Genomic DNA, 27,881 nt, shown 5'->3' with positions numbered 1-27,881 from the left:
GATCATTTAACTTGTTGGCCTTCAAGTTAGAGATGGATGAATCAAACCATTATGTTCTGTCACTTTCACATGTGGTCATCCATAAGACCATTCTATCCCATTTCTCCATTAATCTGCAAATCTCTCCCCCTCTCTTAAAGGTAAAGGTACCCCTGACCATTAGGTCCAGTCGTGGCCGACTCTCACGGCGCTCATCTCGCTTTACTGGCCGAGGGAGCCAGTGTACAGCTTCCGGGTCATGTAGCCAGCATGACTAAGCCACTTCTGGCGAACCAGAGCAGCGCACAGAAACACCGTTTACCTTCCCACCGGAGCGGTACCTATTTATCTACTTGCACTTTGACGTGCTTTTGAACTTCTAGGTTGGCAGGAGCAGGGACCGAGCAACGGGAGCTCACCCCGTTGCAGGGATTCGAACTGCCGACCTTCTGATCAGCAAGTCCTATGCTCTGTGGTTTAACCCACAGCACCACCTGCGTCCCTTTCCCCCTCTCTTAAGTCTACACAAAAAACTGCATCTAAAGATGATTTTTTATTTATTTAAAAAAACATCTCCCAAACTCCAGGTTTCTAAACCCATTTTGACACATATTTTTTTGAACTAAGCACTCTGTTTGGAACATTGGGAAGTGTGAAAGCTGGGGAACCACTAAGTTCTGGTCTCTACATTTGCCTGGGAGGTGAAGATCAGGTCAGTTCATATTGGCATAAACAAAGATTCATCATGTTTCCCTGCCTCAAGTGGGTTGCATCCTGACCTAATGTGGATCACAGCCACGAAACGCCCACAGTTTGTTCTTTGGTTTCATTTAAAGAGAAATACGAAGTGGTGGTTGTTGGAGGCCAAAGACAGAAGTCCTCCTGTACTTTTAAATATTTGGATAGAAGAGGGAATTTCAGCAGGCAAAGCTTTTCTCACCTCACTGCATGACAAGCGAGATCTACCAAAATTCTATCTGACATGTAGCTATTAAAGGTATGGGAGTCTTAGTCCCCCTTCCCCACCTTACATTGGGTCCATTTGAGAAAGAAGCAGGGAGATGGACTTTCATAATTGCAAATAGATAGATAGATAGATAGATAGATAGATAGATAGATAGATAGATAGATAGATAGATACGGTAGGTAGACAGACAGACAGACAGACAGACAGACAGATAGATAGAGATAGATAGATTTGTCTCATGTTGCAGCCTGTAGTTAAAGGTGGGTCCCTGATCTGAAAAGGGCAATTTAACCTTGCAATGAAACCTTGTGCATGCAAAAAATGTACTGCTCTGCTACTAAGCTATGGTTTGCAGAGTGGGTGGGGGCTTGAATGCCTTTTCTAACAATGGCAACCTTCGCAAGAAACTCAACAGAGAGAAAAAAGCCTGTCCCCTTGCTACCTCCTTTGGAGATACCATTGTGATAGTATGCCTCCCAGTTTGCTTTGTTCCGATTGCGTGTGTTCACTGTAAAGAGAGAGAAAATCTGGGGTTGTGTACACAGTTTGAGCTTCCAGTAACAAAAAGGAAGCCACAATTCTCTACAGTTCCATCTGGTATGCAGGCTGAGACCCTACCTGCCCACAGACTGTCTTGCCAGAGTGGTGCATGGTCTAGTTATCTCCCGCTTGGACTACTGCAATGCGCTCTACATGGGGCTACCTTTGAAGGTGACCCAGAAACTACAACTAATCCACCAGCTAGACTGGTGACTGGGAGTGGCTGCCGAGACCACATAACACCGGTCCTGAAAGACCTACATTGGCTCCCAGTACGTTTCTGAGCACAATTCAAAGTGTTGGTGCTGACCTTTAAAGCCCTAAATGGCCTCAGCCCAGTATAGCTGAAGGAGCGTCTCCACCCTCATCCTTCAGCTCAGACACTAAGGTCCAGCGCCGAGGGCCTTCTGGCGGTTCACCTCACTGCAAAAAATGAACCTACAGGGAACAAGGTAGAGGGCCTTCTCGGTAGTGGCACCGTCCCTGTGGAATGCCTTCCCATCAGATGTCAAGGAAATAAACAACTATTTGACTTTTAGAAGACATCTGAAGGCAGCCCTGTTTAGGGAAGTTTTTAATGTTTGATGTTTTATTGTGTTTTTAATATTCTGTTGCGAGCCTCCCAGAGTGGCTGGGGAAACCCAGCCAGATTGGGAGGGTGGTATAAATAATAAATTATTATTATTAGGGTGGTGGTGTCCATTTCGTCCCTTTACATCTCTGTGACAAAACTTCTAAATACACTGCAATCAAAACCAGAGTGACAACTTAGCACTTGGTTTAATAGGGGCTAATAAATACAGCGGTGGGACTCTGCCCCTTTGGTGCTCGCGCTGCCATTAGGTTCTGATATCTGAAGATCCCTATTATCAAGATCAGGACCCATCAACAGAATGGAATCTGAAAGCTTCTGCAGTGCCACAATCTCTTCCTGTTAGAGAGTCAGATTCTGTGGCTTGAGCTGTTGTGATTTTGGGACTGATGGGTTATTCTGTTCTAATGAGGGTTATTGAACTGGATTGATCTCTGACTCTTCATATGCAATTTCTCTACATTTCCCCCTCAAGCTAAGAACTAGGAGAATCTCACCTTCTGGCATTTCCCTTAAGATAGTGATGCCTTACTGAGAAGGCAGGGATGGAGCATTCCCTGGCTGATAAAGGCTATTTTCAGCTGGGCAAAGGGCCATTGAGGGGGCGACTGCTTCACCTTCTGCCAGTGTGACAACAATTGCAATTCTAGGTGATCTGATGAGTGATATTGGGTGATGGGGAGAAAGGGTGATTATCTCTTTCTCTTTCTCCATTAAGCTGCTCACAATTTTAGCATTAGTAGGATATAGTGTATCTATGAGACCCCAAATTAGCAATTGTTTAAGCTATTTAATCACCCTAGGAACTTTTTCCTACGAACATTAGAGACAGAAATATAAGTACCCTATTAATTGCAGGCAGTTTCCATTCCAGTCTTTAAATGGTGGTGGTGGGGGGTTTGAAACCCTCCATTATTAGCTTTACTTTTAAATCAAATTAAAAGTAATATAAACTGAATAAGAGCAGCAGAGGGATTATTTATTAAAGCGCCTTGTTCATTTTATGTATTAGCAGCTATTCCCTAAGGCTTGAATTACTTAGGGATGGAATAGTTTGTAGCCACTTGCAGCATAATGAAATAGAGCATTTAAATTCAGTGCAGAACTTCCTTCATTGCACACAGAGTCCCGAGTTTTGCTTTAGTGACCTTGGTTTTTAATTTTCTTTCTTTCGTTTTCTCTCTCTCCCCGACACCCCCAGTTGATGCTTATGCCTCTTGTCTTGCATCCTCTATTATAGTTAAGAGGATATGCTGTACTTCTTCACTGAATTGTCAGATTTGCTCATTGTTTGGGGGAAAAGGAAAGCAAGTTAGATATGGTTCAGCTTCCTTATTTAAGTTTAAATGAACTTGCCAGAGCAGGCTTTTCTTCTTCTTTTTTTAATCTGCTGAAAACACATGGACCAGCCTTTCCTGACATTTCTCTTAAGGCAGTGTTGGGGGACACACTGACTAATATTGTTTTGCTGGGCTTACACAGCTTCCAAGCACGCTTGCGGAAATGTTAGCTCATCATAAACTTAGCAGAATTTAAGTTAATTATTTTGTGGTTCTGAAGCAATTGTTATCTTCTGGGGAAAGGATTTATAGAAGTGCTATAGCAAGCAAAGAGAATTGGGAAGAATTGCACACGACAACCCCATATTTTTCAATGTATTTTTTAAGGAAAGAGAACATGGGAAAGCTACACCAAGGTTATCTGTACCCCAAATGCAAACAATTTACCTAAAAATATGCATGCAAGATTAAAAAAAAAAACGTTTTATAGGTATGATCTTCTTATACTTCATAAATCGTTTAAACCAGTGTTTCCCAAATTTGGGTCTCCAGCTGTTTTTGGACTACAGTCCCCAGCATCCCTGACCACTGGTCTTGCTAGCTAGGGACAATGGGAGTTGTAGTCCAAAAACAGCTGGAGACCCAAGTTTGGGAAACACTGGTTTAAACCAATAACCGATTCCAGCTGTTTCTATGAGACTCAAAGGTCTTGCCCATCTTGACACTCTAGGACAGGGGTAGCCAACATGGTGCCTTCTAGATAATTGTTGGACTACAGCTCACATCATCCCTGACTATTGGCCATTTTAGCTGTGGTTGATGGGAGCTGGAGTCCAGCCACATCTGGAAGGCATTCTGTTGGATGCTGCGTTCTAGAACCTCTCAAAGCTTCATAGAAATTTGCCTTCCACAAGGTCAGACTATTATGTATTCTGAGCTCTCCAAGGTCTCCTATAACCTGCTACTTGAGCCTTTTATACTGGGAGCTAGGAGGGACTGAGTAAGGGGACGTAGGTGGCGCTGTGGTCTAAACCACTGAGCCTCTTGGTATTGCCGATCAGAAGGTCGGTGGTTCGAATCCCTGCGACAGGGTGAGCTCCCGTTGCTCGGTCCCAGCTCCTGCCAACCTAGCAGTTCGAAAGCACGCCAAAAAAGTGCAAGTAGATAAATAGGTACCGCTCCAGCGGGAAGGTAAAATGCCGTTTCCGTGCGCTGCTCTGGTCTCAGCGTTCTGTTGCGCCAGAAGTGGTTTAGTCATGCTGGCCACATGACCTGGAAAAACTGTCTGCGAACAAACGCCGGCTCCCTTGGCCTGTAAAGCGAGATGAGCACTGCAACCCCAGAGTTGTCTGCGACTGGACTTAATTGTCAGGGTCCTTTACCTTTAGGAGGGACTGAAACTACTTTTTATTCAGTGGAAAACCTGCTCCTTGATCTTAGGAACGATCATGCAAATATTAGTTTGTGGCATCTTAAGAAGTGTTTGGATGCATAGTGAACAAACAGCTTTTCAAAAGAGGTAGAACAATTTATTCCATAACTGTGAATGATATTTTCCCCAGTCTACCACCATGTAAAATAATTGTTATTTTCATGATTTGACATATGGCACCTTGTATCAGGCCTTCACTTCTCTGCTGTGCTAAGTCATCAATAAATCACCAGTTACATAGACTTGCTTCCTAAGTAGTAGGTGCCTGCCTCCCCCCCCCCCCCCCGCATTGTCCAATGCACGCATCTCTCAGAGGAATATTCTTGGCAGATATGATGGCTGGGGTATTGAATGTAAAATGAATGTCAATTTATGTTAAGCAGTCATGATAAATATATAGAACCTCCTGAGATGGCTCAGTTTGCAGTTGCTGCAGAAAAAAGCTGAATTGCGCATTTTCTGCAAGCGAATGTGGTGAACTGCCAAGAGGATTTGCTGTCTTAACAGTCTGTGTATAAGCCTCCTATTTTAAGGATTGTATTAGGAGTTCGGTTTGCTCTTTTAGCAGCCCAGAATGATTACTGTAATGACTTTTGTTTGAGTGGCAAGCTATTTATTGGAAGGAAGGAAGGAAGGAAGGAAGGAAGGAAGGAAGGAAGGAAGGAAGGGGGATATGGGGCAAGGGTCCACAAATCCACTAGCTGTGCTTATCATGGTGAGAGTTAATCACTCTCCACTGGCAAGTCGTGCGAGGAGCCACTGCCTTCCTCTCATTCATGGAGCTAGAGAGAGGGAAGATTCTCATCCTTGCAGCTGTACAGTGGTACCTCGGGTTACATACACTTCAGGTTACATACGCTTCAGGTTACAGACTCCGCTAATCCAGAAATAGTACCTCGGGTTAAGAACTTTGCTTCAGGATGAGAACAGAAATCGCACGGCGGCAGCGGGAGGCCCCATTAGCTAAAGTGGTGCTTCAGGTTAAGAACAGTTTCAGGTTAAGAACGGACCTCCTGAACGAATTAAGTTCATAACCAGAGGTACCACTGTATTGTCCTCCCTATGTTTTCCAAGTGCCTTGGAAAGGCGGTGAGACCAGCCAAAACCTAGCCCTATTCCTGAGCTCGGGAGCTGGAGACTGGTCATTCCAGAAGTTCTGTTGCTGTTAATCTGCAGGCATAGCACAACTGTGGGGATGATAAGCTCAGCAGAAGGGAGACAGACCTGTGGACTGTTTTCACAGGAGCGCATGTCTAGTTTCTCCAGGCAAATGCCCTCTCTGCCCCAGGTTTGAAAGAGGGATTTCAAAGCACTTTCTTTGCCAAGTTAGTGTGTCTTTGGGTGTAAGCCCCACAGAACTTGGTGAAATTTAATTCTGAGTAAACGTGCATTGGGTCAAGCTTCCTTAGAATTTCATTCAAAGGGGTTGTTCATCTTGTAGTGAGGTACCTTTCGCCACTGGAATTATAATGTTGGCTTTTTCAAAGTTCACCAGCTTCTTGCAAGGGTTTGGCTGCAGCTTCAGTTAGTCACTCCTGTCCTATTCTTGTGAAGCAGCAACAAGTACCAATTTCTTGCTTGTTTCTAGAAGAGCGGCTTCATTTTATGTAGTCCCTGGGCTTGTTGTTCCAGCAACGAAAATGGTGCTGTGGAGCTGGGGGACAGCACAGCAATTTGTTTTGGTGCCCTTAGCTGTAGGGCCGCAGCTTGAGAAAAGGAAGCGGAGCTGGCTTTGCCATTTCCAATTTTTGTGAGCTTCATTCTACCAGAGTTCCCACGCCCCGTATTTCAGTGGATCCTGCATGACTCCTGCTATAGCGTTGTTGTTGAAATCTCTGTTTAGTGCACAGTGTTCTCCAGCTTGTAATGCTCAACTTTATTACCGTTTGAGTTCCATTTCCCCGAAGTGCTTCTCCTCCTCAGAATGGTAAATGAGATTATTTTTACTTCAATAACATTGCAAAAACATGACCCTTATTTTCTGTTCCCTGTACAGAACCCCTGCCTGGTTATTTTTCATTTTGACCAATGCAGTCTTCTTCTCTCTGGTCTCCTAATGTCTCACTGCTCATGTCCATCTTGTGCTGTGCTGTCAAAATTATTCACCTGACTCATTGCACCCCCTCCTCAAATCCCTGCACTGCTTCCTGTCCACTGTTGGATCCTGCAGAAGCGTCTTGTCTTTAACGTCCAAAATTTCCTTGGCTTTCCTCACCCATCCATTAGTTCTTGGACCTTATATCCAGATATAGATGACACTATTCCACTATTAATTATTTTGAGCTTGCACGATCTGCATTCAGTCGACTACGTTCCCAAAGTCAATTTCTTTCGAAATGCATGATCAGATGTTCCTCAGCGTTAACCCCTAATTTCCAGTGCAACTTTTTAGTACCACCAGTACGTAAACAGTAACATTATGAAAAGGAAGAGAACTCATGGAAACCAGAGAAGCCTTTTCTGAATTATCATGATAACGGAATGATCACATTTTCTGAATTAGCATTTTTCAGAAGTGACATGGGCAAGACAGGGTGGTGTGGTAAGTGTAGGGTTCAGAGTACGTGGGCAAATAATGGGCACTAGAGGAGCAGGTAATGTGGGGCTCAGGTGATTTACGTAAAGGTAAAGCGACACCTGACTGTTAGGTCCAGTCGTGACCGACTCTGGGGTTGCGGCACTCATCTCGCTTTATTGGCCGAGGGAGCTGGCATACAGCTTCAGGGTCATGTGGCCAGCATGACTAAGCCGCTTCTGGCGAACCAGAGCAGCACACAGAAACTCCGTTTACCTTCCCGCTGGAGTGGTACCTATTTATCTACTTGCACTTTGATGTGCTTTCGAACTGCTAGGTTGACAGGAGCTGGGACTGAGCAACGGGAGCTCACCCCGTCGCGGGGATTCGAACTGCTGACCTTCTGATCGGTAAGCCCAAGAGGCTCTGTGGTTTAGACCACAGCGCCACCCGCGTCAGGTGATTTAGAAATTGGCAAATGTAAGATAACTTTGGTTCAGGGGGAGTGGTGACTGGTGTTTTTTGGGGTTTTTTTTTTACGAAAAAGACTGGAACAGTCACCAGGAAAGGGTAAAAGGGTCCTTTTACCTTTGTTGTTGTTGTTTAGTCGTTTAGTCGTGTCTGACTCTTCGCGACCCCACGGACCAGAGCACATCAGGCACTCCTGTCTTCCACTGCCTCCCACAGTTTGGTCAAACTCATGCTGGTAGCTTCGACAACACTGTCCAACCATCTCGTCCTCTGTCTTCCCCTTCTCCTTGTGCCCTCCATCTTTCCCAACATCAGGGTCTTTTCCAGGGAGTCTTCTCTTCTCATGAGGCGGCCAAAGTATTGGAGCTTCAGCTTCACAATCTGTCCTTCCAGTGAGCACTCAGGGCTGATTTCCTTCAGAATGGATAGGTTTGATCTTCTTGCAGTCCATGGAGCTCTCAAGAGTCTCCTCCAGCACCATAATTCAAAAGCACCAATTCTTCGGCAATTAGCCTTCTTTATGGTCCAGCTCTCACTTCCATACGTCACTACTGGGAAAACCATAGCTTTAACTATACGGACCTTTCTTGGCAAGGTGATATCTCTGCTTTTTAAGATGCTGTCTAGGTTTGTCATTGCTTTTCTCCCAAGAAGCAGGTGTCTTTTAATTTCGTGACTGCTGTCACCATCTCCAGTGATCATGGAGCCCAAGAAAGTAAAATCTCTCACTGCCTCCATTTCCTCCCCTTCTATTTGCCAGGAGGTGATGGGCCCAGTGGCCATGATCTTCGTTTTTTTGATGTTGAGCTTCAGACCATATTTTGCGCTCTCCTCTTTCACCCTCATTCACCTTTTACCTTACCTGTTACCAAATCAATTGGTTCATGCAGACAAATGGTGCTTTACCGAATGGCCTCATGTGTGACAATTTGCACCAATGCTAACCTGTACCAGTGGACAAGATTTTGAAGTAGCAGCACTAAGCTTTAAAGAAGGCTCAGTTATAAATTCTGTTACGCACCAATGCATCCAATTTAGGTCAGGTTGGGAACTTTCCAACCTGGTGTCAAAGCTCAAACTTTGCTAGCCGAGACTTGCTGTTTAGTCATGCTATACAAGACGAGGCTGCTCATCCCTCCCCTTCCAGTATCCATGGCGATTGCCTTCTGGGCTCACTTCAAATTTGTGATGATAACACCCGGCATCCCTAAGAGATGGCCTCAATCCTTATACAGTCTTTAAGATTGGCTAGGGATGCTTCCCCTTGATTTCCAACCAAGTCAGAACCTGTGTGACTTTCAGAAGAAGTACAAGGCTGAAAATGAATAATTAGGACAATCAGCACATGGTTAAGCTAAGGGTACCCTTCCAATTAAGTACATAAATTGCAGATGTTTTCATAGGCGTGGGTGGGTGGTGGTGTTGTTTTGTTTGTTATTATGTTATGCATTTTTTTTGTTTTTATATTGTAAACCACCCTGTGATCCTCTGATGAAGGGGTGGTATAGAAATACAATAATGGTAATGATAATGATGATGATGACGACGACGACGACGACGACGATGATGATGATAATAAGAAGAAGAAGAAGAAGAAGAAGAAGAAGAAGTGTGCTTGGAGCACTTGGAGTTCTTTGGCTGCAATATCCTTTTTTCAAAAACACTCCCACTGCAAAATGATTCTGGACAAAGCCATACCTGCAGAGTAGATTTATTGTGTTTGGAATTACCTTGGTATTTCTTCTGAAAGCAATCCATTGCGCTTTGTTAACAGGTAACACAGCTTTCTGTTTGAGGAAGGCCAAACTTAACAAATACTTATATGTACCAGCTGAAACCTAATCTATATTAGAAATCTCTATATAAGATTTCAGTCATTTCTCTGTAATGTTGCCCACTGCCTAGATGCCTGAAACGGGTGGGGGGGGGGTGTCACTGAAGCTGAATGTTCTGTGCTTCAGCTGAGACAAACAAATGTTATATATATATATATATATGTATGTGGTGTCACTGATGCATTATGATGTGGTAATGATTTTTAGTGGCAGAAAGACTGCTGGCTCTGTACATTTGAAGTTGATTTGTGCTTTCAATTTAAGTTTGCTGAGAGATTTTTCTCTTTGTTGAGTTTCAGGTTAGGTTAAGACTGATGAATTATTAGATACTTTAGTTTCCCCGAACAGATGGCCAACAGCAAGCATTTTAAGTTTAATAGTTATATTAATTAAAGCTTCACTACGAACACTGCGGTTGTCACATGAATCAGGAAGTATGGTTCGTCCTGTACTGGAGATCCTTTTGAAATCCTTGTTTGTTTGGTATTTAGACTTAAAGATGTGGAGCCGTTTTGCTCGTGAAGTTTTATATGAATGAATTCCTTCCCTTTAAAGAGCAACACAGCTCCATTTTGGGATTTGGAAAACAGCTTTATTCTGCTGAATTAAATTGGCCTTCCGAACAAGTGTGGTTCAGAGTGGTTTAATCAGTAAGCCACTTAGAGACCTGGGTGATCTTTGAACACTTGGAGGTTGGGGATGGGGTCAGTGGGTGCAGCCCCAACCACCCATTCCTTAGTCCGTTTACACCCAAATACAATTTGAAGATTTTACTTCCTGATGCGCCAGCTTAAAAAGCAAGAGAAAAGAAAAGGAAAAAACCTAGGATTTCCCCTTGTCTCCTTCTGTTATTATGTATTAAATGTCAGGAGCTCATCCTACTCTTGAGTAGGACCCTGACAAAGACACATGCCCGACTGGCATGTTCCCTCCCTCCTGGTTGATCGTTTGGGAGCTTAAAAAGATTTCTTCTGCCTGAACATCACAGCGACCGATGCCAACAGACATCAGCACACTTAGGGATCCGCAGAGTTTGCGCATCATGCATAACAGACCTCAGCAACCCAGCATTTTGGCTAATTTACTTTATTTACATATAAACACACACACGGAGCACTGCAACATGGCTCCCTCTCTCTCTAGCATCAGACAGCAAAGAGAAAACAAAGGACAATAGTCCCACTTCACGGAACACAGTAACACAAACATCCTGTCTCCGTCACTTCCCACTTTGTGGAGTCAAAACATAAACCGTCATGTGAAAGACAACAATCCCATGACTGCAATCATGGAGCAGGAATTCTAACATTAAACCCCTGATATGCATGCTTTATTGCTTGATGTAGTTCCCACATTTTCTTTTCAATCCAACACTGGCGATCTTGAAGTCTTGCAAAACAAAAGTGTTGGGAATTGCGAAAAGCTTAAATTAAGCAAGCCTAGAGCCTACAAATCTTGTTGGTGTAAAACCAAAGGTGGGGGAGCTGCTACTGTACTTTGGGATGGATGCACCCCTCCCCTTCCACATCCCACCCTTCCTCTGCTGCAGCTCGTCTTGGGGAAAAAAGCATTCTGTTTGAGGTAACCGAAGGCTTTTCTCAAGCCTGAAGGCAGCCTGGGATGTGTTGGGCAGAGGGAAGAATTACATTTGGAGAGGGAAGGGTTAACCTAATAGCTGTTGTGGGGGGTCAGACTGTCTGTGTTTATCTGGATCATGTCCCTCCGTAGGTCTGCATAGATAGATAGATAGATGATAGATAGATAGATAGATAGATAGATAGATGATAGATAGATAGATAGATAGATAGATAGATAGATGATAGATAGATAGATAGATAGACAGACAAACACATAAACAGATTAGAGATCAATAGACAGACAGATAGATAGGTGGGAAGCTTTAACAAGAGATCAAGGTAAAAGTCAGGTCCAGTAGAATTAATTTGAGCCTTGAAAAGCTGAAAGAGGAAGTGGGAAAGAGTGTCACGCTCCTAGCTTTCTCCTTCAGCCTCATGTGCTTTTCATGACCAAGGGGGCAGGGAGTGGAGAGAGCTTGAAGTCTTTGTGGGCACCAGGGGAAGACCTCAGGGGCACCACTGCACTCACGGGCACCACCTTGGTGACCCCTGGACTACATTTAGGGGTGACTTATCCATTAAGCCCAAATTGGTTCGGCTGAGCAAAAAGCTATGCAGAAAATAAACATCACAAGATTGTATTGTGAGCACTTCATTAAAAACGACAACTACTCTTTTTTCTGTATGCTTGCTTCCGCGGCAGCCTCACACTCGCTCCAGTGCTGGGAAAATAGGGAGATGCTTGTAACACCCCAATTCTCACAGCAAGGGAAAGCACCTGAGCTTGTTCTCTACCTTGCTAGTGCACATTCCAGAAGGTTCCTCTCCTTGCGCCCCCACTGCCCACTTGCACTTGTTTATCTTGCCTAAATATCATTTAGCCTTTGTTGTTGTTGTTGTTTAGTTGTTTAGTGGTGTCCGACTCTTCGTGACCCCATGGACCAGAGCACACCAGGCACTCCTGTCTTCCACTGTCTTCCACTGCCTCCCACAGTTTGGTCAAACTCATGCTGGTAGCTTCGAGAACACTGTCCAACCATCTCGTCCTCTGTCGTCCCCTTCTCCTTGTGCCCTCCATCTTTCCCAACATCAGGGTCTTTTCCAGCGAGTCTTCTCTTCTCATGAGGTGGCCAAAGTATTGGAGTCTCAGCTTCAGGATCTGTCCTTCCAGTGAGCACTCAGGGCTGATTTCCTTCAGAATGGAGAGGTTTGATCTTCTTGCAGTCCATGGGACTCTCAAGAGTCTCCACCAGCACCAAAATTCAAAAGCATCAATTCTTCGGCAATCAGCCTTCTTGATGGTCCAGCTCTCACTTCCATATCATTTAGCCTATCCTATAACAATTTAGGGGACGGGGGTGGCGCTGTGGGTAAAAGCCTCAGTGCCTAGGACTTGCCGATCGAAAGTTCGGCGGTTTGAATCCCCACGGCGGGGTGCGCTCCCGTTGCTCGGTCCCAGCGCCTGCCAACCTAGCAGTTCGAAAGCACCCCCGGGTGCAAGTAGATAAATAGGGACCGCTTACTGGCGGGAAGGTAAACGGTGTTTCCGTGTGCTGCGCTGGCTCGCCAGATGCAGCTTTGTCATGCTCGCCACGTGACCCGGAAGTGTCTCCGGACAGCACTGGCCCCCGGCCTCTTAAGTGAGATGGGTGTACAACCCTAGAGTCGGACACGACTGGCCCGTACAGGCAGGGGTACCTTTACCTTTACCTTTATAACAAACAGTATAAGAGAATGTTTGTTGTTTGGGATTAAATATATATTAAATATATTGCCGTACAGTATGTTTACAGTAGTTTGTAGGGCATGAAATGGAAGGCTGCACGGTGCCCTAGTTTTTGTGTGCAAGCATGTGGATGATTTTACATAGATCGCCAACGTGGTGCCCACAGGTGCACATGAACTCTGAGTTGCTCCCCCCCCCTTTTCCTCCACTAAAGAAGGAGGCCATCTTTAGCCAATAGACTTTTCCCCAAGCCTACTTGTGATGTAGGAGACTGTTTTGGGCAAGCTACATTTGGGGGTGGGAAAGTTGTGGTGTTCACAACAGTTTCTCAGTTTTTCAAATATGCTCACAGGTCCCAAGGGGTTAGCAACATGAATCTGAGATTTCTAATCCCTGCAGTATAAATAAGGTTGCTTTCCTAAATTTCACTTGTTCGGAAGTTTTTGCTTCAAAGTTCTAGTTACAAAAGTCATACATTCCCATCTCAAGAATGAGCACCTTCAATATTTCCTTTAAACTGCTCTGTTGGAGTTTCTTTATTCGCTAACATTTTAGTATATTCAGTTTTGATCATAGAAATATCCCACTAACTTTTTTTTGGTCTCTGGGCCATTGAATTATCCCACTATAATATCCTGTATGTGCTTTGCTTTTAACTGATTTGACCCATTTAATGTTCTTCACTGCATGGATAAAATGGAGGTTTTTCCTTTTTCTTTTTTTAACTCTCTTAGCCTTTCGCAGCACGCTGTGGGGGAAACAACAGTGCCATTTTGCATTATTGTTGCCTTAAAAAAAAGAACTATTGAAAAATTAAACAACTGTTTGCAATTGCAAATGTTAACTGTTTCTTTTCCTGTAAAAATGATCATTCAGTTGGCAGCTTGAAATGCATATATTTTAAGCTGTTAACTTTATCCAATCTCGGTTTTCAGAGAATAAAAAGGCATAGAATCATAGAATCATAGAGTTGGAAGAGACCACAAGGGCCATCGAGTCCAACCCCCTGCCAAGCAGGAAACACCATCAGAGCACTCCTGACATATGGTTGTCAAGCCTCTGCTTAAAGACCTCCAAAGAAGGAGACTCCACCACACTCCTTGGCAGCAAATTCCACTGTCGAACAGCTCTTACTGTCAGGAAGTTCTTCCTAATGTTTAGGTGGAATCTTCTTTCTTGTAGTTTGGATCCATTGCTCCGTGTCCGCTTCTCTGGAGCAGCAGAAAACAACCTTTCTCCCTCCTCTATATGACATCCTTTTATATATTTGAACATGGCTATCATATCACCCCTTAACCTCCTCTTCTCCAGGCTAAACATGCCCAGCTCCCTTAGCTGTTCCTCATAAGGCATCGTTTCCAGGCCTTTGACCATTTTGGTTGCCCTCCTCTGGACACGTTCCAGTTTGTCAGTGTCCTTCTTGAACTGTGGTGCCCAGAACTGGACACAGTACTCCAGGTGAGGTCTGACCAGAGCAGAATACAGTGGCACTATTACTTCCCTTGATCTAGATGCTATACTCCTATTGATGCAGCCCAGAATTGCATTGGCTTTTTTAGCTGCCGCGTCACACTGTTGGCTCATGTCAAGTTTGTGGTCAACCAAGACTCCTAGATCCTTTTCACATGTACTGCTCTCAAGCCAGGTGTCCCCCATCTTGTATTTGTGCCTCTCATTTTTTTTGCCCAAGTGCAATACTTTACATTTCTCCCTGTTAAAGTTCATCTTGTTTGTTTTGGCTCAGTTCTCTAATCTGTCAAGGTCGTTTTGAAGTGTGATCCTGTCCTCTGGGGTGTTAGCCACCCCTCCCAGTTTGGTGTCATCTGCAAATTTGATCAGGATGCCCTTGAGTCCATCATCCAAGTCGTTGATAAAGATGTTGAATAAGACCGGGCCCAAGACAGAACCCTGTGGCACCCCACTAGTCACTCTTCTCCAGGATGAAGAGGAACCAAGCCAAGTTGTTTTCAAAACTAGCAAAAAACTAGTCTTGATTTTTTTTTTTAATATGCAACTTTGGAATTCTAGGACGTATTATATGATATGACAAGGTTTGTTCTATGGTTTGTCGGGGAGAGCTAAAACACAACCACTGGTCTGGACTACACACATGGCTTAGCTCAGTGCAGCAATAAAGTGACAGAAGAGGCCTCGATCTCTCCAGGAGCTCAAACATTTGCTCGTTGCCACTGTGCCAAGGGCTGGCTAAGTGTTACTTGTGAACAAGGACATTGTGTAGATGAAAACAGTGCATGTATGCAAGTATTGCAGTAGAGCAGGCACTTCCAACTCAGAAGAGAATGTGATCTGCTCCTAGTATAAAAGAAATGGCAGTGATCTACCCATTGTCATTGGAGGAAGGAGGAGCGTGCATTTTTTTTTCAGGGGGTGCCAAGAGTTGTTGAGCTTTTTTTTTTTTTTAAGGGGGGAGTACCCTGAGTTTTTGGGAGTGGAAATCCTTAAGTTTATGAGCTTTTATGGAGCGGGGATGACAATAAAATAATCTCCTGAAAGTACAGCGCTGACATTGACACACAGCGCTAAAGCCAACATTGCTTCCGCTTGCCACCTTGACCTGCGCTCAATGCTACTGCGCAGCCGGTGGAAGAAACTAGGGGGCGGCGACATTACTTGCCGACGAACGGCCGCGATCGACCAAGATCACCCGGCGATCTACAGTACCTGTCGATTGCGGCCGACCGGTTGGACATGTCTGCAGTAGAGTATACAGTGGTACCTCGGGTTACATATGCTTCAGGTTATAGACTCTGCTAACCCAGAAATAGTACCTCAGGTTAAGAACTTTGCTTCAGGATGAGAACAGAAATCGTGCTCCGGCGGTGCAGCAGCAGCAGGAAGCCCCATTAGCTAAAGTGGTGCTTCAGGTTAAGAACAATTTCAGGTGAAGAACAGACCTCTGGAACGAATTAAGTACTTAACCCGAGGTACCATTGTATAATGAATCCTACCCTATCCTCGGCTTTCTGTCTCCTTCCTTATCATGTATATTTTTCAGACCTGCAGCCACACAAAAGTCTACAGATGTGCCCTCACGCTTCTCCTTCCATGCGAGCAAGATGCATTTTCAGGGTTTCCAGCCGGGAAAAAGGGTACAACGCAGAGCCCAGTGGCCTGGGGAGTGAGGGCCGGAGAGTGGGAGCTGAATGGCCATGTTTGACCTCAGGCATGAGGTTCCCTACCCTTTGCCTGCCATGAGCTGGCTATCACAAAAGTTTTCGCTAAGGCACTGCACTTAAAACCTGTCCCCAGGTGGTAGATTTCACTGAGATTTGTTGCATGTGCCTCACTCAGCAGCCACAGATAATTTTCTGTTGCCGACAGTTATTAAAGCGCTCGCATCCTGCATTCCAGTTCCGCAAGGTGGCCACCACTATTATTAAAACTACAAATCTAGAAACAATAAAAAATTCAAAACGGCAACTAACATGATTTGATCAGCGGCGTCAAAAAACCCCATCAGGAATTAAAGGGGGAAAAAAGATTTTAAAATGCTTTCCTTGTGATCAGACGCATTTGTTGGTTTACAGCTGATATGTGGAAGGAATTGAGGTTTCTTTGAATTGGCTCACAAAAAGTCAGGCATGACGGACGGCTGAGCCAGACCAGAGTCTGGTGATGCAGTTCCTCCTGAAATTCCACCAGAGTGCCGGGGCCTCTCTCTGATTGGCTACAAAGTCAGCTCGTCACAGAAGGGGGAGGAGCAGCACCTTGGGAGGGAGAATAAAAGGAGCAGTTTCTGAGGGAGAGAGTTAGAGAGGGCTAAGGTTCAGGTTATGAGATAGGGCTTGATTTAAGAGGAGAGTTGGGGCTGGATTTGAGAAGATGGATAGGGCTTGTTTTGAGATGGGAGTTAAGGAGTGAGGTAGAGAGTAGGAGAGGCTCTGACTGAGGGAGAACTGGTTCTGAGTTCAGCTGAACATCCACAATGAGGAGAACATTCATAGCGAAAGGACAGAGACTCGCAGCTTAGATAGGGAGACCGGGTTGAGGGTCTGGGAAACGTAGACAGACAGGAGCGTCCCCTGGGTCTGTTATGCTATTTTCAAATACCTCAGGAGTGAGATTGTTAAGTGAGTGGGTAACTGGGGGAAAGTGCCCCTCACTCATGAACCAGGGTAATAAATCTGTGAAGGAAGCTGTTCTGCAATAAAAATATTTAACGGAACCACTTGTCCTAGCTAAGTTACAGAAACTGATTTAAGCATCTTACCAACTGATTAATAGCGACTGGAGTTTAAGAAGAGCTGTGCCTATACTAGTGTATTTAAGCCTGTGACATCTTTTTTGCCCACTTCTAGTAATAAGCTAACTTCTCTTTGTTGAACACACTTTTCTTGTTTGTTTGATCAACTCCTGCCTGGGACTCTAAATCATTCAATTTTCCCTCACACAAGTCCCCCCCCCCGACATCCCATGGTAAATTTGCAAAACTTCCTGTTAATTGGTGGGCAATGAGGATTGTGCGCTGTATTTAATGGGCAGTTAGCGGGGCAAATCTGCCGCATTATTAAATGGCGATAAGTGGTTGGATCCGTTACATCAGGCACCCTTTGGTTTTAAATAGAATATGAGCTTTCAGGTGCTGGAAATACAATGGGCAGCAGCGGGGCTGGGGGGGGGGAGGGACAAGTGATGGCAATCTCTGATTTGTCTCAACAGTCTAGAACACATTCATTAATTGCCTTTATATCCTGTAGTGTACATGGTTCTCTCACATTTTATCCTCACTGCAGCCTTCTTCGGTAGGCTGTGCGGAGCCCAGTGAGCTTCATGTCTGAATAAGATTTTGAACCCAGGTCTTCCCATTCCTGTTGCTGATGCCATAACTACTGCACCAGTTTCTTATCAAGATACAGTCTTGCATGTGTTTCAGCCTGTGCCAGTCATTATCCGACTCCTGTTTAGCACAGGAACCTCTGGTGTGGTTTCTTGGCAAGTGTGAATCTTGTTTAGACTCTGACCCTGAGCACCGCGCTGGCCTCTTGGCGTCCCCTTGCCAATCAGCAGATTACCCTTCTGTGTATCTTTTGCTACATACCCTTTATCATTATAATTGGCTTCTGAAGGGTCTGTTTCATCTAATCTCTTTGACAATCGCAAACGCCATTGATTACCTTTAAGTCTGAAGAAAAAGAGAACTTGCCTTTTATTGCTCAGTTGCCTCTGAGGCCAACACAGGGCAAGCTCTTTTAAGAGTATGGAGTAAATATACTGGTGTCAGACCATTTACGGTAAATGAGACTTCTGCAACCTGGGGCCCTCCAGATGCCCCAGCCAGCCTGGCCAACATTCAAGGGTGATGGGAGTTGTAGTCCAACAATATCTGGAGGGCACCAGGTTGTGGGTGGGCAGTGTAAAGCCTTGTCTCTTGGGGCCCAGAGACAAACAGTGCTTGAAAGCCAGCCAGCTCAACCAGCATCTGCTCTGCATGCAGAAGGTTCAGTCCTTGGCATCTCCAGGTAGAGCCAGAAACCCTGGGGAGCCACTGCCAGTCAGTGCAGACAGTACTGAGCTAGTTACAGATAGGTAGCCGTGTTGGTCTGCCATAGTCAAAACAAAAAAAATTGTATCTGAAGAAGTGTGCATGCACACGAAAGCTCATACCAAGAACTAACTTAGTTGGTCTTTACAGTACTGAGCTAGTTGTACCAGTGGCCTGACTCTGTATAAGGTAGCTGTTGGGAAACTCTGTATGTGCAGCTACTCACACAGAGTCAATTAAAGTTTGGCAGACAGTCAGAAGGTCATGTCTGCCTGGTGATAACAGAGACATGGAGACAGCTCCCTGATTGGTCAAGCTCTCTCAAGGGAGTGATAATTAATGGCCTACTAACTGGAATGTGTTGGTTCGTAGTTCAGAGTTCAGTAGTTCAGTTGTTCTGTGTCAGTGTAGGAGTTGTAAGTCGTGTATGAGAGAGCTAGCTAAAGATCTGTGATCTGTTCCTGTAAATAGTCCACTGTATATAATAAACACCTAAATACAAGTTCCTGGTTCCTGCTTCGTCTATCCTGTCTGCAGCCAAGTTGCCAATTGCTTCCGTGGATTCTGCGTGTACTCTGCTACTAGTCGGAAAGTTGCGAAACACCAAATAGGTTTTGCCAATTGTAACTTCTTACGCTCCTATGAAATTATACCTTCCCCCCGTGTCAGTGGCACCGGCTCACTGGCTTCGAAAAAGAGAGGAAGGCAGCTGAGTGAAGAGGAAAGGTTTGGTGTGCAGAGAGAGCTATCAGAGCAGGCAGATGGTGCATAAGCAGGATTGGGCCTTCTGACAGGTAGTGGAGCCCATCCTTTGGCAGAGGAGAAGCGATTAGGTCTTGAGGAGGGAGAAAATGAGCATGGTCTGAACAAATCTTATGTGCTCTGTAGAGAATATCTCATGCAGTCTTGGTATCTCATTAGAAAAAAACACCTGCTTACAAGTTGGGGTACTGGGTGTGAAATACTGAATTTTGTGACTTTCTTATATGGTCAGTCTTTAATGGGATATTTGTTTGTCTACTTTGAAAGAACAGAGAAAAGTGTGCAGCACAGCCTCTCCCCTCTCTTACTTACACACACACACACACACACACACACACACACACACTTACTTTTCTTGCGAAAATTGCCTTTTTATAGTTAATCGTTTAAGTACACCAAATATCTTCTAAGTAATTTACAGCCTGTCTTTTCAACTTTACTCAACCATCAGCTCTCTCAAAAACTCCCCTTTTCCAGATTCCACCTGGGTATGATTTACTCTTTATTAGTCTAGTAAAATGTGACACGATCATCAAGTCTTTCTGAAGAGTTATTTCCAACAGCATTTTTTAACACTTCTCCGCAAATAGGGCAAAATAAACTATATTGACAGCGTGACTTGCCTTGAATCTATTCTCAAAGACTTTGCAATACCTGATTGCTCAATATAGCATCTTTTTGAAGGTACAGAAATAGAGCAAAGGCCCATCGGTTGCCATGTCAAAGAATGATTTTTGTGTCCTAAGAAAGAATTAAGTTGCACCATGGGGAGCCCAAATTGAAGATGTGTTGATTCATTGAGACAGCATGCAGTCAGGGTCTGGTTCATGCAGTTTCCTGCTCAGCACATACCCTCTTAGCATTCCCCAGAGATGTTCATGTGTGATAAAAAATAAGGCATGATTCAGACATTCAGAGATTTGATGGGGGCTAACTTCTATGGTTATCTGCCCACCCCCCAAGCTACTGGATCACAGAAAATTACTCTTGGCCAATACACTTTGGTGTTTGGATTATATGATATGTTTGTCCATGACAGCCTCTCCCTACCCTATGTTGAGTGTTGTGTATGTGCCACAGAAGTTCAGTCAAGCGCTTAAGTTCACCACAGGAAACAACTGTGTAGCAGAGATAGCTTTTACTTAGCATACACACACACTATAGATGCACACTACAGTTGCTGCAAGAAGTCTTCACTCTCTGAGCCCAGAGAGGGTTCCAGCTTATAAAATTCTTGCTGGTACAAAGTCTACACAGCAAGCGCAAAACCCAGTTGCTAACAAAGTCCTGCAACTGCTAGAATTCTCTCAATCCAGAAGTCTTACAGGTTGTCCAACTTTTCTCAGATAAGCTCTTCACAAAGTCTTCCACACTTTCACAAGATTGTTCCAACAATCTCTGCATCTCCAAAAGATTCTCCTGTACTTCCCAACAATGGATGCTGTAACTTCAGCCTTGTCTACCCAATGCTACATGATAGTTTGCCCAGCAGCTCAGATAAGACAGTCACAAGACACCTGTAGTTATACTTTTCTTAACACCCCATTCCTTTCAGATGTTTTAGACTACAACTCCCACCATCCCAGCCAGCAAGCTGATGTAGACTGGTTCTCCCCAATTCAGGAATTTGAACACTAATTTATTAGGTATGCTAACTCTGATAGTAAGTTTAAGGTGACCTGAAAAACCAATTGTACTATGCAGCTTGAAAGCTAAATAGCCAAAAAGTGATCAAAAACCAAGTAGAAGATAGTAATCCTGCATGTTAATCCAACATTTTTATTGCCATGGGATATTAGCATTACGTTCTTAATACAAAACAGTAAATCAACATAATGTCTTGTAAAGAGACCCATTAGCATGTTAGCTGGGTATTACTGTTCTGATAAACTTTGAAGATATATTTGTTATTAAAATGTGCTAAAAATAATGACTATAACGCTGATAACTTTTGATTAATGGGATATCTTGATTATCCTGAAACCCAAAGTATAATTACAAGTTGTAATTCCCACCGTCTATTCAAATGTTGTGGAAATTAAATGTCTTATTATTTCCGACCTTTATTACAATGATTTGTTATTGTTGTCTTATATGAACTAGCCAGAGAGGGGGAACCTGTGGCTCTACAGATTTTCCCATCAACCACAGCCAAAATGGCCAATGGTCAATGGACTTTCCATACCTCTAAGGATGGATGGATCAGTCGTATTTGTGCCCTGTGTCACTTTTGCATGTGTTCATTCATAATTCTGTTCCATACCCTTTCCACATTCATTTGCAGTTTATAAAAAATATGTATGAAGGTTTTCAAAGTATTTCTTATAAGAATTAAAATAGGCATTTCTAAATGTATTTTATCGAAGCAAGCATTTCTAAACATATTTTATCTCAAAGTATGCATTTTAAAACATATTCCTGCTTTTTGTTGAGCTGAGAACTACAATGCAACATTTGCTGACGTGCGATATCTGATGGGCAGCACTGTTGTTATCTGTGCACCATTGTGAAATGTGCAGATCAAGTCAGTTCTTATTGAAGTTTGCAAAGGTCTGTTTCCTCCAGCCTTCCTATATGCTCCTGATAGCAATTCACTTCATGGGAGCCTGTCTTAACTCTTGAACACTGTGGTTTGCAAACCAACCACTTGGATTCAGACCTACGCAGACTGACTGTGACCATCTGAACTCTGATTTTCACTAAAGTAAAGCTGGGCTGAGATTTAAACTAAACAGATACGTGGTTTAGGAGCGAGGGGCACCCTGTAAATAAAAGATGTCCTCTAAAAACTCTGCTGGGTTCACCGATTGCCTTATATACGGTATATAAAACTAATGCCTTGCTATGTGTGAATATGTAGAATCTTACTTCCAATTTCAGACCACAGAGTCACCGTCATAATTCCATAGCAAAGTTATTTAATAGTAAGGGCATCAGGTAACTACTAAAGCTGCATTGCTTCTGTGGAGATGAAATATAAAGTATAGATGGCTGATAAGTGATAAGATTGTTTCTTGAACTAGCCGAGGATGATAAATGTGGCAACAGAAATCTTTCATGATCAGTTCCAGCGTTTTCAGGAAATTTTCAGGAAATTGTGCCTGCCACACACTAATTTATTGCCTTTAATATAGTTTCAGAATGCAAGGTTCTCTCCTTTTACTTTAAATCCAGTCTTGCAAGCTAGTCTAAACGAGATGTTTGGAACACTTAGCCTGTCCAAATTTGAAATACAAGCTTAAACTGCCATTGCCAAAGGAAGAAGACAAGGTGATTGGAAGCCCGGGGCCAATTATTTGGGTTCCCTTGACTCTTGCCCCTTGTGACCAATGAAACCTGCCTGGTCCAGGTTATGTGTGCTCTTCAGAACACCATATCAGGGCACCATATTGGTGAACCCTCCTCTTTGTTGTGGGGGAGGAAGGGAAAGGAGAATGTTAGCCGCTTTGAGACTCCTGAAGGGGAGTGAAAGGCGGGATATCAAATCCAAACTCTTCTTCTTCTTCTTCTTCTTCTTCTTCTTCTTCTGGATGATGGGCTTCTTCCTGAAGTGGGGAAGGAAATGTTATTTCATACATGGACCAGAGGACCAGAGCATCCCCTGGACCAGAGCATGCCAGGCACTCCTGTCTTCCACTGCTTCCCGCAGTTTGGTCAAACTCATGCTGGTAGCTTCGAGAACACTATCCAACCATCTCGTCCTCTGTCATCCCCTTCTCCTTGTGTCCTCCATCTTTCCCAACATCAGGGTTTTTTCCAGGGAGTCTTCTCTTCTCATGAGGTGGCCAAAGTATTGGAGCCTCAGTTTCAGGATCTGTCCTTCCAGTGAGCACTCAGGGCTGATTTCCTTCAGAATGGATAGGTTTGATCTTCTTGCAGTCCATGGGACTCTCAAGAGTCTCCTCCAGCACCATAATTCAAAAATGAATAAGAGCTGTTTGACAGTGGAGTGGTCTGCCTCGGGAGGTTGTGGACGCTCTTTCCTTGGAGGTTTCTAAGCAGAGGCTGTAAGGTCATATGTCATGGATGCTTTAGCTGAGATTTCTGTATTGCAGGGGGTTGGACAAGATGATCCGGGGGTCTCTTACAACTCTACAATGCTATGACTCTAAGACCTGTTTCTAGTGCTAATTGAATGTGGTTATCTACCCCTTTTATGTATGTCCTCCAGATAGGAACTACATCTAACTTTGTCATCCTCGTATGTTTTGTGTAGTTGTAGCCCAGGAGAGGATCTTCTCTGTATAGAATTTCCTCCTCACAGAGACTCATCCGGCATTGCAGGGGGTTGGACCAGATGGCCCTTGCTGTCCCTTCCAAATCTATGATTCTGTTGCTATTGTTGTTGATAGACTTCCTTCTGCAGAATAGCCCCATGCGCTCCTGGTTGCCAGATATTCTATGGCTCTGAATAACGTTCCATCTTGAATGGTGTGTGGAGGCCATTTCCCACTTCCCGTTATAAACACAACTAATGTGGCTGCTTCACTTCCGAGCAGTTTCTTCATTTTAGGCGTTTGCATTCCAAGATGCAAAAGTGTTGCTTCCTAATGATACTCTCAAAGAGCTCTTAAAGTGACCGATCAGAAGCCACTGCCGTTCCCTGTTGGCCCTTGCTGCAGTTGGTCGGCTCATCTTTTTTAAAGTTCATTATATTTCCCTTTTAGGTTTGGGATGCTGTGGATCGGGGCCGTTGCTTGAAAACATACCTTTGCCACACCTGTGCCGTTCGAGCTGCCCAGTGGACCCCCTGTGGGAGAGGTGTTCTCAGCGGAGGGTTTGATTCTATGCTTCATTTAACCGATATTGAAACAGGTAAATGTTAATATAGGTATGTGTTTTGGCTTGCATGTGAAATACTATTTTCATACTACATAGAACATTCTGGGGCTTAAAATGTTATTTTAAAAGGTATTCAGGTCCTTAGAAAGTTTAGTTAATTTTAGTCAGTTTTAGTATTTTAACTTTTGTATGTTTTAAAGTAGAGTCGCAAACCTTTCTTGATTTTACTGTTTTACCTTCTATAAACTGCTTTCAGGTTTTTAAAAATCAAGTGGTGAATAAATTTTATGAATGAATAAGTAAAACACGGGAAAAAGGGCCAAACTACACATGACAGTAGTAAATGCATATTTGCATTTAAGGTGCAGCTTTTAAAAAATGCAAATTGAATCAGCTTTTTATTGGCTGGGTGGGGGGCAAGGTGAAATGTTAATTAATTGGATCAGAACAGTTATGGAAGGGAGATTTCACCATTTTCTTCAGTGCTTGGTTCCAAAGAAATTCCCTCCTTGGGAGGTAATCTCCTTTAAGCACTAGTGAGTGTCCTCTGCCTTCAGAGCAAATTCCAGCTTCAGAAGACAAATTTTCTTTGAGACATTAGCAAGAGAGGAAAGAGTTAAATTCCCCTCTCCACATGCTTTGATTCTTTTAATTATCAGGCCCCCAGCCCACCCCAGCTGCTGCAATCTGCATTTTTTCCCTACCCCCCCCCCCCATATTGGATGCTAAGACACATTTACTGCTGTGTCTAGTTTGGCCCTAAGTTGTACTGAAATCAATAGGTCTTGCTTCCAAACAAGACTGTTAAGGACGGCCATTTAAGCGTTTAATTACTTCATCAATCTGTTTTTCTGGGAGGCCTTTTCTAACTTTCCGTTGTTTGTTTGTTTGTTTAGTTACTTCCAGTGGTTTCTAAACTAATTCCTCCCATGCAAGCTTGACTGTTACATTAATGCTGGAGTTGCTCTGTCCCAACTCCTAGCAGTTCGAAAGCACGCATGTGCGCAAGTAGATAAATAGGTACTGCTGTGGCGGAAAGGTTTCCGTGTGCTCAGGTTTCCGTCACGGTGTTCCCATTGCACCATAAGTGGTTTAGTCCTGCTGGCCACATGACCTGGAAAGCTGTCTGTGGACAAACGCCGGCTCCCTTGGCCTGAAAGTGAGATGAGCGCCGCACCCCATAGTTGCCTTTGACTGGACTTAACCGTCCAGGGGTCCTGTACCAGGGGTCCTTTTAATGCTGGAGTGCAGGGGCATGGTGGCAATCCAAACTAAAGGATGGCTAGTAAGCCATGTTAATATTATGTGCCCCCCCCCCATTGTACCTTTATATTACAGGGCTGTGTGTAGATGTTTGAATTTTAAAAAGGGTAGGAATTTCTCTTGATTTCTTTTAGAAACCAGCCATGAAACGAGCCAAAATGAAGATTGCCTGAACATAATTTTTCAGCGTATGCAGTGATAATCAATTCTTTCAGTTTTGTTATGGCATGTGTTTTTAATACTTGCGGCTCCAAGGGCATTCCATACTCCGAATATAAAATCCATTAAATCTTACGTTGGAGTATTCACATTTCTGGGTTAATCAAGCTTTCATATTACCGCTTACGAGTTTTATGGGTCCGCTTTGCTTGTAGTTCGGTGGGAGAGCGAGTAATGTACCGAAACTTTCTTTTCAGACAAGCCCATTTCTGCGTTGTGTCTTTGGGTCATTTTCCTTCTCGCAACCGCATTTCTCTGGTATTTTCTTTCTCGCCGTCATTATAGCGCAACACCAATTGTAACTGAAGCTAATGGACTGAGTTCCCCGTGCTCGGAGCAGTGTACCCAGTGGCTTCTTTTGTTAGTGGATGCTGGAGACAAAAGTAAAAAATTGGCAGCTGCTTTTCTAAGCTGTATGGCCTTCAACTGTGCGTAAAGCATCAAGTGTCATACATATTTGTTTTTGTACATGCCCTTCAGGAAGCACAATGCAATTTATTACGTAAGATATGAAGTCATTTTAAGGCTGTTGTTATATGAATTAACAAGCAAATTGGCACATGTGGAGAATTAGTTCCTTGGGTGGGCTCCAGGCAGATTTTTGAGCCATCATCATCATCATCATCATCATTATTTTCACCCCACCCATCTGACTGGGTTGCCCCAGACACTCTGAGTGGTTTCCTGCATACAGTGGTACCTCGGGTTACATACACTTCAGGTTACATACACTTCAGGTTACAGACTCCGCTAACCCAGAAATAGTGCTTCAGGTTAAGAACTTTGCTTCAGGATAAGAACAGAAATCGTGCTCCGGTGGTGCGGCGGCAGCAGGAGGCCTCATTAGCTAAAGTGGTGCTTCAGGTTAAGAACAGTTTCAGGTTAAGTACGGACCTCCGGAACGAATTAAGTACTTAACCCGAGGTACCACTGTATACAAAAACATAATAAAACATTAAACATTAAACATTAAAAGCTTCCTGATACAGGACTGATATATCCTGATAATAATAATAATAATATTTTATTTATATCCCACCCTCCCCGGGCTCAGATACAGGACAGATGAGATGTGTTCATGGGTATTCCTATCTAAAGGTTGTAAAGATAGGCCAAGAATAATAATAGAATCATTGAATTGTAGAGCTGGAAGGGACCCTGAGGATCATCTAGTCCAACCCCCTGCAATGCAGGAATATGCAGCTGTCCCATACGGGGATCGAACCTGCAACCTTGGTGTTATCAGCACCATGCTTTAAGCAACTGAGCTATCCCGTCTGACTAAAGTGAATAAAGACTTCTTTGCTGCTGCCCTAAAGGGTGGGATTAGATCTAATGGGTTCAAGTTACAGGATGGCAGATTTCAGTTGAACATTAGGAGACACTTGTTAATGGTAAAAACAGTTTGTCAATGGAAGCAATAACTTGGGGTGGTGGCCGGGGAGGTCTTGAAGCAGAGGCTGGGCAGCCATCTCATGGGGCTGCTCTAGGTTTGGATTTTATGCATAGAAGAGGAGGTTGGACAAGCTTGCCTACAAGGCTCTATCAAACTATTATCATCCTGCCTGGAAAGGGAGAACTATAGCACAGTGGTAGATCACATGTGCTGCATGCAAAATGCCCCGGGTTCAACCCCAGGCAACTCCAGATAAGACAGGCCTCCTCTCTGCTATACTTTTTGTCAGTAGGTAAGCTATGGTTTTCCCAGTAGTGATGTATGGAAGTGAGAGCTGGACCATAAAGAAGGCTGATCGCCGAAGAATTGATGCTTTTGAATTATGGTGCTGGAGGAGACTCTTGAGAGTCCCATGGACTGCAAGAAGATCAAACCTCTCCATTCTGAAGGAAATCAGCCCTGAGTGCTCACTGGAAGGACAGATCCTGAAGCTGAGGATCCAGTACTTTGGCCACCTCATGAGAAGAGAAGACTCCCTGGAAAACACCCTGATGTTGGGAAAGATGGAGGGCACAAGGAGAAGGGGACAACAGAGGACGAGATGGTTGGACAGTGTTCTCGAAGCTACCAGCATGAGTTTGACCAAACTGCGGGAGGCAGTGGAAGACAGGAGTGCCTGGCGTGCTCTGGTCCATGGGGTCACAAAGAGTCGGACACGACTAAACGACAACAACAACAGATCACATGCACTGCATGCAAAATGCCCCAGGTTCAATCCCAGGCAACTCCAGATAAAACTGGGAATGACTTCTGCCTGAAACCTTGGAAGAGTTGTTGCCAGTCAGTGTTGACAATACTGAGCTAGGTAGACCAACTGACTGATATGGTCTCGGGCAGCTTTCTAAATCATTGGGTAAGTAAGACTGCGCTGAGGTTCTGTAAGATAGGCAGGTGAGAATAAGTGGTGCTCGGAATCGACCACACCTGAAGAAGCAGCTTTCAACGTCATATTAAAATGTCTATATTTAAACAGGCATTTCAA

The 27,881-nt window shown here is 44.0% G+C and overlaps 1 protein-coding gene across 3 annotated transcripts in view; it reads left to right on the top strand.

The window, feature by feature from the left end:
* WDR25 (WD repeat domain 25) overlaps positions 1-27,881 on the top strand; it is a 92,802-nt gene that overhangs the window by 29,274 nt on the left and 35,647 nt on the right. For all 3 annotated transcript variants that reach the window (XM_028709360.2, XM_028709450.2, XM_028709541.2), the window contains exon 3: positions 23,847-23,994. In XM_028709360.2, the coding sequence (XP_028565193.2) occupies positions 23,847-23,994 (148 nt within the window). The remainder of the gene's footprint in view (positions 1-23,846; positions 23,995-27,881) is intronic.

The sequence above is a fragment of the Podarcis muralis genome, chromosome 1, assembly GCF_964188315.1.
Source record: "Podarcis muralis chromosome 1, rPodMur119.hap1.1, whole genome shotgun sequence".
NCBI classification, from domain to species: Eukaryota; Metazoa; Chordata; class Lepidosauria; order Squamata; family Lacertidae; genus Podarcis; species Podarcis muralis.
This window is presented reverse-complemented; position numbering and strand designations above follow the sequence as displayed.